This window comes from Acanthochromis polyacanthus, chromosome 5 (assembly GCF_021347895.1).
Source record: "Acanthochromis polyacanthus isolate Apoly-LR-REF ecotype Palm Island chromosome 5, KAUST_Apoly_ChrSc, whole genome shotgun sequence".
NCBI classification, from domain to species: domain Eukaryota; kingdom Metazoa; phylum Chordata; class Actinopteri; family Pomacentridae; genus Acanthochromis; species Acanthochromis polyacanthus.
Window position 1 is genome coordinate 25,204,342 of NC_067117.1, and position 13,213 is coordinate 25,217,554.

At 39.8% G+C, this 13,213-nt stretch overlaps 1 protein-coding gene and 1 long non-coding RNA gene across 3 annotated transcripts in view; one reads left to right on the plus strand and one right to left on the minus strand.

Annotated features, from left to right (window-relative positions):
• The window catches only part of LOC127534075 (uncharacterized), a 54,128-nt gene that overhangs the window by 11,608 nt on the left and 29,307 nt on the right, over window positions 1–13,213 (plus strand). The window contains exon 2 of one of the 2 annotated variants that reach the window (XR_007942025.1): window positions 3,195–3,537. This is a non-coding gene — a long non-coding RNA (uncharacterized LOC127534075). Of the gene's footprint in view, window positions 1–3,194; window positions 4,987–13,213 lie in introns of those variants that run through there. The other variant, XR_007942026.1, reaches the window with a different exon arrangement.
• Window positions 1,208–3,457, minus strand: prok2 (prokineticin 2). Its single transcript, XM_022221671.2, has 3 exons — window positions 3,221–3,457; window positions 1,823–1,948; window positions 1,208–1,498 (listed from the first exon to the last, which is right to left on the minus strand). The coding sequence occupies exons 1-3, from the start codon at window positions 3,455–3,457 to the stop codon at window positions 1,373–1,375; spliced, it is 489 nt and encodes a 162-aa protein (XP_022077363.1). The 3' UTR covers window positions 1,208–1,372.

Sequence of the window (13,213 nt, forward strand, 5' to 3'; positions counted from 1 at the left end):
ATCTCACAGTCTTCATCAGCAGACTGACTGTCCGCAGTTGCAGTCTAAATGTAGATGTTCAATTTACTATCACATAAGTCAAAGAAAAGCAGTGAATTGTCTTACTTAAGAAGGTGGAATTGCTTGACAATTATCTATACCTAAAACCTGCAATTTATCAGTTATCAAAACAAGTAAATCCTTTTCTGTCCATAAAATTTGTAATTAATCAACTTCTTATTTCCACTTTTATTGGGTAAGTTAAGTTAATCATAATTTTTTCAATGCATCAGACAGGTTAGAATTTATTTGAAGTCATATTTCACATGTTGCATGTCCTTTCACAGCTGTATCAAGTCACTGACATGTTCCCGGTGTCTTTGTATTCCTTCATAGTCTCATTTTCAGACTTCCACTGTCCGTTATTACAGATCACTCCATTGAGGGTTTTAAAGGCTGTTTGAACGATCTCACATCGACATCCACAGAAGACCAATATCCATTACTTAAGTATAAGATTGATATGAGTCATTGCTTTACACGTTGAGCAAATCTAATTTAGGCCTCGAGTCTTAAAAAAATGCCTCAAATCATGGGCTGAGAGTGATTCATGCTTTTGCAGTCTTTCTCTTAAAAAGACCCACAGCTGAGCAGAATGTGAGAAAAGGCTCGTCTCCCCTCATCTTTTAACACCAATTAAAATGTTCTCGCCGTTTTTCTTTTTCTACTTTGTGGTTAGAAAAGCTATTAGGCTGGAAAAATTGCTGTCACATCTGCATTTTGGTTGTGACTGGATAATGAGGCTGTAACCCAACATGCACGTCCCACTCAGCAAGGCATTTCATTAGCGGCGCAGGAACATGTGTTTCTCCTCAGAGGGCAGCTGAAAGCTCACCAAAAAACTCAGAGTACCGTGAGACATGAAATCCAGCGCGGCATGGAGAAATGTGTCATATCTGGAGGTAATTCTTCTTGCATAAATGAGATAACAGAGAAAGGGGGGAAAAAAGCTCATTTCTTTGTGTGATTCGAGCACATTCAAGCACATAACTGATATATAATTAAAAATATTGTAATCACTGGAATGATTCACTACAGGATGCTAAATATCTGTTTTCAATTACATCCAAAATGGATATAGACATAAACAAAGTATGACTGTGCATATCTTTTCCCTGCTGTAATCCTATTATTGCTTCTAAAATCAAAGAGAACAAAGACCAGCAAGTGGATTTACCTTTAAATATATAGTTTAATTTAACCCGACCCAACATAGTGATGCATTAATAAATATTAAATATCTCTTTATTCCAAATAAATTTAAAAAAAACAGGCTTTTAAAGGCAGACAGAAGAGTTACAGTGCGGGTAACAAAGACTGCAGGCGTTGGTCCTTAGAGGTAGTAATCTGGATACTTGTACGGTGAGACACATTTAGATTTGCCTTCCACGATGGTGACACACGACAGGTTGGGCAGACAGGGGCAGGTGTGGTGGAGTCTTTTGCCGAAGAAAGGAACCTGAAAGCAGAGAGACGGCTGCTTCATTTTTATCAGGCAGAACGGATGCAGTGGCGGACGACGAAAAGAGAGAAGCACATGGCAGAGTAGTTGTTGTTAACAGCTTCTTAGATGCTGTTTTTCCAGCATTATGTGTCAATTGTGGTGTGAAAGCGGCAACAGAAAATAAAATCCAAGTGCTGGCTGCTTCAGTTTCGATGTTGCCATGGGTATAAATAGACAGCTCCATTTATAAAACTTCATTTAAATAATAAATACGCTAGATCTGGACCTGAAATCAGTATCCCAGATGACACCCAGCAACAGGGAGGTCAGGATGCTCACCTTGTGGCTCATTGGGTGACAGTCGTCTCCCTCCTGACCCATGGGTGTGCACATACGCAGGCTGCGAATCCACAAACTCACTGCACAGCACATCCCTCCTCCACACTGAGAGTCCTTCTCACAGGCCTAAATATGCACAAATATGTCCAGAAAATGAAACGCAAACACATCAACGGATTAACTGACTGACATTTACTAATTACTGTGCTAACTGCCTTCTTTATCCTTCCCCAGTGGTCAAAAATTCAATACATCTTGCATATAATTCAATGACACGCAGTCACTCAGGTGTTTTGTGTAATCAAAGGGAAGATTGAATCTGTAATTATGCATGCAATTATGTAATAAACCTAATGTATGTATGCGATGCACTCATATGGGGTAACTTGTATATTACCAGGAAAAGGCATGTAATGGATAGGTGGGAAATGTGTCAGCAGCAGAGGTGCGATACACAACTGCAGTCTGTTACGGCGTTATTATGCTAATGGTGGCGTGTGATTACACCAGCAGTCATACGGCAACAAAACACTTCAGGATTGGTGGTGATTTATTGTTTGGAGCGGCGGGACGAGAAGCTGAGTGACAGCTCTCACTTTGCATGAGATGAAGGCAACACAATGAAGAGGAACAGAAGTGATTGCATGTGACAGACGAGGATGAAAATCTTCTCTGCTTTTACGGCTGCGTGCTCCTCTCTCAATTCACATGAGCAGCACAGCGTGAAAGGGCTGCGCTGACAGAAATGGCTGTTTTATTAGCGGGTTATGGATGTAATTTATGCTTATGGTGTTGTGTAAAATATGATTTGGATTGTGAAATCATTCCAAGGATGCATCTGCAGCTTTATGAGTTGATGTAAATTGATATGTATTTATGGATAAGATGATTATCTAACATCCCTCATGCTTTTACAATCCGCAAAAGGCCTGATTACACATTGCATGAGTGGCTTCTCTGAACTGAAAGTTTTATTTCTTTACAGATAATATAGATTATAAAATACATTCCCACTTCATGCTGAAAATATTTTTCCATTTTTCCTTTGTTTAACCTTTAAAATTCCATAAAATCTTCAGGCTTTATGCAGTTATTTGTAATAATTTCCCAATGTTTTAAATTAGAAGGAAAAATACAAATGAAGGATGATTACATGAGCATTCTTCTGAAAATGTTTAATTTTAATCATTTTTTGTATGTTTTGAGTTGAAAAATTTAATTTCACTCAAATGCTCCATTTGAAAAATCACTGCATTCTTGGTCAAAGCAACTTCCCTTAAAACCAATGCAGCTATTAAGCAGTTCACACCTTGTTGCAAAAACATGTTCTGCATATCCCTATCATGCTAAGATCCGTCCATTTCCCCATAAGGTATCCACCTGTTTGCTTCCACTTACCCCTGTGATGACGGCTGAAGAGCCACGCGACACCAGCAACGTGCAGAAGAGCAGCAGGATGAAGGACCTCATGATGAAGAGCTGTCTTTGTTTTACCGAGCCCTCCAGGGTGAAAAGAGAGGATGCTGAAGCTGACGGACCGCACTGCATGTGCATCCGTGACAGACCGCAGAACCAAGTGGCCTCCGAACTCATGTGCTGAGGGCCGGGCGGAGGTTTATAAACCCAGCCCGCCATTCAAAAACTCTCTGACTCACTCACACCAGCATTGCCTTGCAGAAGCCGTAGGAAGAAAAAATAAAAAGAAGACGTCCAAGGTAAACTTTGGCATGACAACATCCCTGCCTTTCAGTTTTCTTTCCCACTGACAATGCCCTTTCCCTTGATCATTAAACCACGTTTTCATACCAAAACCAAAGCTCATCTTGCACTCAGATATGCTGAAGCTGTCCAGGGATCAATGCTAACATATTCAGCGTAGTCTTGTGTCATATGTTCGCTGTCCTCCCCCTCTCACCTTTTCAGACTCCAAGGCCACAGTTTTGATATATCCTTTCAAACCTGCTCTTATCCGTCGTCACAAAGAAAGCAGCTTTGATTCATGGACACAAATTTCTGCGGTCAGTACGCTCATGAAAACAGACTCTGGAGTCACAACAATGGTCATTATTGCAGGGAGACAATGCATCAGGGTCCCATTGTTATCGCTAATTAACTGTGTTGGCCTCTTACACTGTATGATGTTGGTTCAGAGTTAGATCAGCCTATGACGTGCTTACGTGGTACTATCCTAATGCTTCTGTGTGGTTGAATGAACATCTGAAAGTTTTCTGCCATTCATTTTAGTCCAGTCATTAAAAAAAAGTCAGGATGGCATCTCCTGCATTCTAATTTCAATAATATTCAGAAATATTAGCAGGTTTGAATTTCTTAGATGTGAGAAATTGCTGGGATTTTTGGACAGCCCTTGACAGAGAATGTTTGACAGCTATTTTCAATGATTTTGTAGCTTTCTGTAGACTGAAAGACCTCAACGGTTAATCAATAACGACAATATTCTTATGAGTGCTCCATAATAGTGTTGCTGAACAGTTTTTCGGCCAGTTAGTACTGTTATACTGTAACGTGTCAGAAATTTGAAAGGTGATAATTGATAAAATTGAAGTTCAAAACCTGATGTGTTGCAAAGAAATCCAGATGACTGACTGAGCAACACGTGGAGGCCCGGGTTTGTTGTAGGGAAGAAATGAGTGCAATCGCCTGAAGTCGCGTGTTTGAGAACAGCGGCCCCTCATATGTAGCTGACTGACATGGCCAATCAACACTTTGTGAGCTAAATCTGTCTTCATCACAGCTCGACGGACTGACACTGACATCTGAGTCACACAGAAAGTCAAGAGTCCAGCATGCAGGAGTGTCTTGTGTGTGTGTTTGATTCATCGTGCAAAGAGATGCAAGTTTATTTGTACAATATCACTGATTTAAAAAGTTTCAAAGTGGACAAAGCCGGGGTGTAGTTTAAAGTAACTCACACGCTGAAATCAGCAAAGTCACCTGTTGTGTCTGTAGCTAGAGTCACACTTGTTTGACAACTTTCTGCTCCTATTGATGTATTTATATTTAGATTTTTCAGATGACTTCACAACCATTAAATTCAGCCAACCTGCCTGTCCTCCTAAGGTTCAACCAGCTGATTCTTAAAGGAGAGACCAATTGAGATTCTAATTTACTTTTTATTCTCCAAATAAATCAGAGAACTGCTTTTCCTCCTCTGTTTTTTTTTCCAGAATTTGCTAAACCCTCAGTATTCTGAATGTGCTGAAGCTGTCTGATGTCTTTTTGGTGAAGAACAAAACATTTCAGTCATCCACCTCTACTCTCAGATGTACATCGCTTTAGATAAAAGCATCTGCTTTAATGAAACTGTAGAATCCACGCTGCTCTACACGCAGTCATCAGTTTCCCTAAATCATGTTAGGGCAAAAGGCCTCTTGATCTTTCTACATTTTCAACCCTATTTTCTTAGATGTAATGCAAATTATTGTGACTGTAAGCAGGAGACATGCTGTGCTTCATATGGTCCTTGAACACAACCTTTAAAGAAACAGTGATGTTGATGCTCTGCAACATCCTGAATGTAAAGCACTTTCTATGTACACACAGTATTCTTCTATTGAAACACAATGATGGGCTATTGTCTGTTCTATCATCAAGCCAAGAAACAACTTCATCTTCCTTACTTGTTGCCAAATATGAAATGAAAGCTGCAGTGATTTTCCGATTTGTATTTAAAGGAAATTGTACTGTATCTAGCAAATTCACATCACTGAACACTGCCTCAGAGAGTCTTTGGGATCGCGGTCTGAGAGAGAGAGAGAGATAAGAAAATCTGGATGTCATATACATAATGATCCACACAGAGTGTCACCATGCAACAATATCAGCCCTGCATCTTCAGCAAAAGAGGCTATGGAACACCATCTTTCCACTGCTTGCTGTGTGCACTTTAATGCTAAATACATTTAGGCTAATTAGCATTCAGATGATTCACACCAACGTGTACAGTCTGCTCAGAAGGATTTTATGCCAGCAGTATCAAAGGTTACACTGAAGTCAAGCAGCACCAGAAGTGATGTTTTGCATCTTTACACTTTCATCAGTGCCCCGTTGTTTAAACGGTCTTCATTAATACATCATTAAAAATACTAAGAAATCATCATATCTCTATTTCCTGATGGCAGTAATTATAGCAGTGTAGTATACATGAGTAATACATGAACGTATGTTACATGCCAAAGCATCAGCCAGGTAGTAAATAGTCTGCACTTACATAACGTTTTTCTATCTTAGTGGTACTCAAAGCGCTTTACGAAGTCTTTCTCAGTCATTCATCAGGCAAGCACCTTGCATACAAGTTAGTTTCCTGAGTGCTTGCCTGATATCGGGAGCAATTTTGGGTTCCGTGTTTTGCTACTTTGACAGTGAAGGGCAATTGAACCACCAACCTTGCGATTATTGGACAACCTGCTCTTGCACCTGAGCCACAGCCACTTCCTACAAGATCAGTTTCATGTGGAATTTTGCCAAGGCATGAAAAGTACAAGCAGGAATGAACGCTCTGCTCCAATTACAAAAAAAAGCAACACTGACTAGATTAGCATCTTGATGGACGAGATGGATGATCAAACCCTTGTCCCTCCAGATAGCAAACTTAGCTAGCAAGTCAAGAAACATTTGAAGAGTTCATTTGCAAAAACAGGTAACTCCGTTTTCAGAAAACTCTTTTTTTTATTGTTTACTTGAGATAATAAAAATAACACTAATAATTTATTTTTTTCTCTATTTTGTCATGTATTTTTCTACTGAGTCAAATCCACTCAACTTCAGTTTGATTGATATGATCTCAAGTAAACAATAAAAAAAAGTTTTCTGAAAATTTATCAAAACGGAGTTATCTGTTTTTGCAAATGAACTCTTCATTTATGGTTAGGGTTTGTAGAACATTTTTAGTTGAAAATATGGGAGGCAGTTGCATTTTTTTCATTGCACTTGGTCAGAGAAAACCTAATTTTTAATGTCCAGATGAAGCAAAATATGACGGCAACCATCTATTACTTATTTGGCTGTGATACTGGGCTGTATTAGGAAGTTGTCAAAAACAATAGTGGTTTAGTTAGCAAACCATCATCTCTGATATATCACCATTGCTATCACAGTGCCAAAATCTTTAATGCCGTTTTATGGCTTGACTTGCATAATCCATAGTGAGCAGTGTTCATTAGTAACCAGTGTGCATCACTGCACATTTTAAGCCCTTGCAAAGTCAGTTCATGTAATGACTAGGGTTCTTCCATAGGAGAATCCCTCAATGGACGCTTTTATTCCTCAGACTAAGGAAACACTTATTTCAGAAAATGCAAATGTGAAGAACAGGTGAGGAAAAGGTTGCAGCTATATAAGCGCTCACAGCTCTTGTATAGTAGTATCATTTTCTACCTTAGAAGAACATTTGTATTCAGTTGTCTTACACACTCGTCTAAAGCAAAGAGTGAAGTTAAACCAAAGAACAGGGTAAACACAGAACAGGAGCCAAGGGTATTAGAGAAAAAAGCCTGTTTGAGCAAAATGGAGCCATTATTTTACTTTGTTTTTTAGGTATTGTGGTCTCATATGCGTCTCTAGTTATCCCAATTCATGAAAACTGTCATCTAAATTCTCACTGCGCCCAAATGCTTTCAAACATCTCTGCACCTTTTCACTAATGAAGCAAAAATTATTTTCTCAGTATAATAGGAGAAGATGCTACTTTGTGGAAGAAGTCTTTAGTTAAAAGGGACGCAAGAGGGATAATAAGAGTGTTTGGCAACCTGACAGGCTTGATGACTTCAGCGTCAGCATCTTCCGAGTTTATAGGCCTCCCTTTGGCAGCAGCTGTTTTAGCACTAATGGTTACGATCTAATGAAGACAGAGAGTCATGAAGGAGTATTTACATGCTTGACAACAGACCTTTCTCCTGGCAGCTGACCCAGCACAGCGCAGAGGGATTAACCGTGCTGTTCACCTCTGGGAATGTACAGAAATGTTGGATTTTACACAGACTGCAGTACTGTACATCCAGAGCTGTTGTCATCCTCTGACTCTGTCCTCCTCTGCCATCTTCAATCTCATTTGCTCCACATCCATAAACATGTGGGAAGGACACATGCCAGTAGATTATGTTTATTTATTTATTTTTACGAACATCGGATTCTTTTAGCCAGAGCTTGTAATCAGTGGATCAGTTCCTCGGATGACATAATGCTGCTGCTGTTAGCACACTGTGCTCTCAGCGGGTATCCTCAATTATTTTTAACCACATAACATGCCAGCATCCTCTGTTTAAACCTAACTGAATGTTTTTTTCTTCTTCTCTATATATTATGATTCTTTGTTGTACATGCATGGCTGAGGACAGATCTATAAATATAACATCGGAGAAGAGTATGGGTGAGCATGCGGTCTGTGTCTTTGTAGCATGCAGATCTTTACTGCAGCTCCTGTTAGACACGCAATCCTTTCAGTTGATCTGAAGGTGACTGAATGTGGTTTATTGTCTGAATGAGCACCCTGATCACTTATTCATAAAAGTTGCAATAACAGTCTTACTTAATCAAAACCAGTAACATTTACATATCTTTCTCAACAAACCACAAGTCTAAATTGCTTGTAGTCACATTAACAGATAGGAATGCACAAGATTACAAAGTATTAAGAGACATGGCAGACCAGGAACAGGAAGTGATGCTGCAAAAGCTGCTCCCACATCATAATGGAAGCTGGCATTGAAAAATTGGACATTATTTGAATGAGATCAGACAGACAGACAGACAGACAGACAGACAGATACACACGTGGACAAAATTGTTGGTACCCCTCAGTTAAAGAAGGAAAAACCCACAATTCTCACTGAAATCACTTGAAACTCACAAAAGTAACAATAAATAAAAATTTATTGAAAATTAAATAATCAAAAACAGCCATTACTTTTGAATTGTTGATTAACATAATTATTTAAAAAAAACAAACTAATGAAACAGGCCTGGACAAAAATGATGGTACCTCTATAAAAGATTGAAAACTATTTGACCAGAGTGACATGATTAACTCAGGTGTGTCATTTAATTGACATCACAGGTGTTTCCAAACTCATAATCAGTCAGTCTGCCTATTTAAAGGGAGACAAGTAGTCACCCTGCTGTTTGGTGAAAAGGTGTGTACCACACTGAACATGGACAACAGAAAGCGAAGGAGAGAATTGTCCCAGGACATCCGAAAAAAAATTATAGACAAACATCTTAAAGGTAAAGGCTATAAGACCATCTCTAAACAGCTTGAAGTTCCTGTGACAACAGTGGCTCATATTATTCAGAAGTTCAAGACCCACGGGACAGTAGCCAACCTCCCTGGACGTGGCCGCAAGAGGAAAATTGATGACAAATTGAAGAGACGGATCGTTGGAATTGTATCCAAAGAGCCCAGAGCAACCTCCAAAGAAATTAAAGGTGAACTCCAAGGCCAAGGTACATCAGTGTCAGATCGCACCATTCGTCGTTGTTTGAGCCAAAGTGGACTTCATGGGAGACGACCAAGGAGGACACCACTGCTGAAAAAAACTCGTAAAAAAGCGAGACTGGAATTTGCAAAAATGCATGTTGACAAGCCACAAAGCTTCTGGGAGAATGTCCTTTGGACAGATGAGACCAAACTGGAGCTTTTTGGTAAGGCACATCAACTCTATGTTCATAGACTCAAAAACCAAGCATACGAAGAAAAGAACACTGTCCCTACGGTGAAACATGGAGGAGGCTCAGTAATGTTTTGGGGCTGCTTTGCTGCATCTGGCACAGGGTGTCTTGAAAGTGTGCAAGGTACGATGAAATCTGAAGACTATCAAGGCATTCTGGAGAGAAATGTGCTGCCTAGTGTCAGAAAGCTTGGTCTCAGTCGCAGGTCAGGGGTCTTCCAACAGGACAACAATCCAAAACACACAGCCAAAAACACCCAAGAATGGCTGAGAGAAAAGCGTTGGACTATTCTAAAGTGGCCTTCTATGAGCCCAGATCTGAATCCCATTGAACATATGTGGAAGGAGCTGAAACATGCCATTTGGAGAAGACACCCATCAAACCTGAGACAACTGGAGCTGTTTGCTCATGAGGAGTGGGCCAAAATACCTGTTGACAGCTGCAGAACGCTCATTGACAAATACAGAAATCGTTTAATTGCAGTGATTGCCTCAAAAGGTTGCGCAACAAAATATTAAGTTATGGGTACCATCATTTTTGTCCAGCCCTATTTCATTAGTTTGTTTTTTTAAATAATTATGTTAATGAACAATTCAAAAGTGATGGCTGATTTTGATTATTTAATTTTCAATAAATTTTTATTTATTGTTACTTTTGTGAGTTTCAAGTGATTTCAGTGAGAATTGTGGGTTTTTCCTTCTTTAACTGAGGGGTACCAACAATTTTGTCCACGTGTGTAGATCGATGTTTATTTTACACCTCACAGTTTCTAACACCCCCAAAAGAAAAGAAAAATGGATTTTCACTGTTTAGGATCTTTAACTGATTATGAGGTCAGCAATGCTGTGTATCCCACATCCAGAAATGCTGTGGATTAAAGAAGATAACCCTCCATTCCCAGTCCCAGTCGGTCCCTCTCTTTCAGAAGCAGCTCCACTGTGCCATTTCACAATCTTTGTGCAGAATTAACATTCTATCAAAGCAGCTCAGTCCTGCCATGCTTCGCCTTGCTCCCCACTCATTGGTCTTTCATACAGTGGTATAATGGCAGAGTATAAATTTTGTCCTTGGCTGTCAAACTAACAGCAGAGGACTGCATGTACAAAAATGGAAGGACACGAGCACAGCTGCAGATTGTGTGACTGGAAAAATTGCTCCGAGCCTCTCTTTCAAGGTGGTGAAGTTCAGTGTCGATGCCATCTTGCTATGAAAGAAACATGTTGGAGCAACAGGTTCATCCCATTTGTCTCATCAGTTGTGATGCCTTACAAATGTGGTGGAAACAGCACTGCAGAAAAAGATCGTTTGTCGCATCTCAGAGCCTCTTGTTGACTGACAATTGATGGCATTCATAATATGAAATTAATTTTGCATACAGTACAAGAATGAACCATTTTCTTTTCATCGTACTTCGAAAACAAAAAAATGTCCTCGATAGCTACACAAGGTAAAAGCTAATCCATTCTCAGGGATGTCTTTGCTTTCGTGCTTTCGTTCCACAAAGGCATCAGTGCTCCCCTATTCACATTTCACATATATGTGAGCAACTAATTATGTAATGGTAATTTCTATTATTCCAGCTGCAAATTCCATCACACCTTAACATTAAGAGGCCACTTGCTTTCAATGGAGACTTTTGTATGCTGTAAGGAATGAGTGGTTCACACGCTGCTTATGTAATTTTGCTTAATGGTTACACATTGTATTGCTTTACTGGTTTAGTTAATTCATTTATTTTTGCAGGGAGAGCACTCAATTAATGAGAATCCATAAAGTTTTGACCTAAGTAGACTCTAAGCAGCAGTGGCGGCTGGTGAAAAAAAAATCTTGGTGGGGCTGGTGTGCCAACAGATTTCCCTGCCTAATCTAGCATAAGCATTCAAATGAACAGTCGGAAAATGACTACAGGTCCACAATAATAATTTAATTTCAGTTTCCAGTTTCACAGAAGTAGTAACAATTTACAGACATATTAGACGTTATGCTATCAATGTGGGTTGAGTTATTTTTGAAGAGAGAATGAAAGAGAACATTTCCTATAAAAATGTAACATACAAAGAAGTGAGAACCAACCAACCAACCCACAACTATATTATTATTACATACTGCCCATTGAATGTAAAATAAACTTAAAAGACACTCTGTCCCTGCTCCTGTGTGTGTCTGTTCCTGTGTGTGTCTGTTCCTCTGTGAGTCTCTGTTCCTGTGTGTCTATTTTTCTGTGTGCATGTGTTTGTCTCTCCCTCCTCTTTTCCTCCCGATGTAGGACGGAGTCTGGGAGTCGCACTACGGAAAAAAACTATCGCTGGCTCCTCAAGTAGCTCTAACGATCATAAACGTTCACGCTTTTTATGTAGCAGTTGGGGCGACATTTCCAGCGCCCCATCGGCGTTAAATTTGGCGATGCCGATAGGCCAATTATCAGTAATTTTCCCCTAGCAACCATAACCTGATTGGCTATTTAGCTGCAGGACCTGCAGCTAAATAGCCAAAGCAGTATCTCCTCCAGACATGTACCTTGTATTTGACTTTGTTTCCCTTGTAAATCTGAACAGTACATGAAGAAATATGTTTTGGAAATATCATATTAAGCGAACCAAGTTGGTGTTATTAGTTTGTTTTACTAGGTTGATGTTCCTACCACAACTTTATTACTTTTGAATGTCCTAAGAGCTTCAGTAAAAAGCAATTTAACTTTCGGTTCTTGAACGAGCCTCATGTCATCCAAGAGGCATCTTCAGTTCTAACTGAATGGTGGTAAGTCCCAGGTATTGCTTCATTTTGCCATGGGTTCTGTATCGTGACAAATCTCTCCCTTTCAAGGGAACAACTGTCAGACACAGGTTTAGATCAGGTATGGCGATGACACCTGGGTCAAAATCAAAGTTCAAAAAGTTGAGGCTGTCACAGAACAACTCAGCACAGAAACATCAAGTTCTAACGGAGAATGTCAAGGCTTTTTTAGACTTTGCTGTGAGGACAGAAGTCTGAGCATTGACATTTACAGAAACCTACGCACAGAGACCATAAGCTAAGGTTTGATTGCCATCACACTGGAACGTAAGCTAGAGGTTATCAGAACCAGAGCATATCCCTGCCAAGACAGACAGAATTAACATGGAGCATACAGATATTGAGGAAGCATTTTTAACCTCTGGCTAACCCAACTCGGTCTTCATCAAGTCAACAAAACTCACTACACTACAGAACACTAAGGTGCACTTGAGACCCAGCAACACAAGAGACAAGAACATGATAAACCCCTCAAATGCACAGAAACCTCTGTACCAAGTCTCCAAGTCCAAATGGAACACAGCAACACAAGTTGTCGAGAACAACGGAGCATAAAGCCTTCAAACATTTGCTTGGAATCAACCTGACAAAGTTTTGGTACACTCGTGATATATATGACAATCTATGCTGCCAGTAACATCTGGAAGAAGGGGCATGAGAAGATCAAGAAGCACCGGGAGCAACAGGAACAACTGGGACAGATGTTGAAGTTTAAACCTACAGTGATTTCAGGGGCGAAAGGAACATCAGCGGTTGTAACCCTGAAACTGGGAGAGTACGTCCAACAGATTCCAGGTACAACATCTGAAGTCTCTATTCCAAAAATGTACAGTCTTGGGAACAGCCAACCAGAGCTACCATACTAATGCAGTCACTCATTTTATCTTTGATATTGTTAATTGACATTGCTTTGTA

Bases quoted from the DNA above. Each gene is read 5' to 3' on its own strand.
- prok2 (XM_022221671.2), bottom strand. From the start codon at position 3,457: ATGGCGGGCTGGGTTTATAAACCTCCGCCCGGCCCTCAGCACATGAGT. The intron at 1,949-3,220 runs GTAAGTGGAAGC...GTGCATATTTAG, and splicing joins CTTCAGCCGTCATCACAGGG to GCCTGTGAGAAGGACTCTCA. The intron at 1,499-1,822 runs GTGAGCATCCTG...CTCTGCTTTCAG, and splicing joins GTCACCCAATGAGCCACAAG to GTTCCTTTCTTCGGCAAAAG.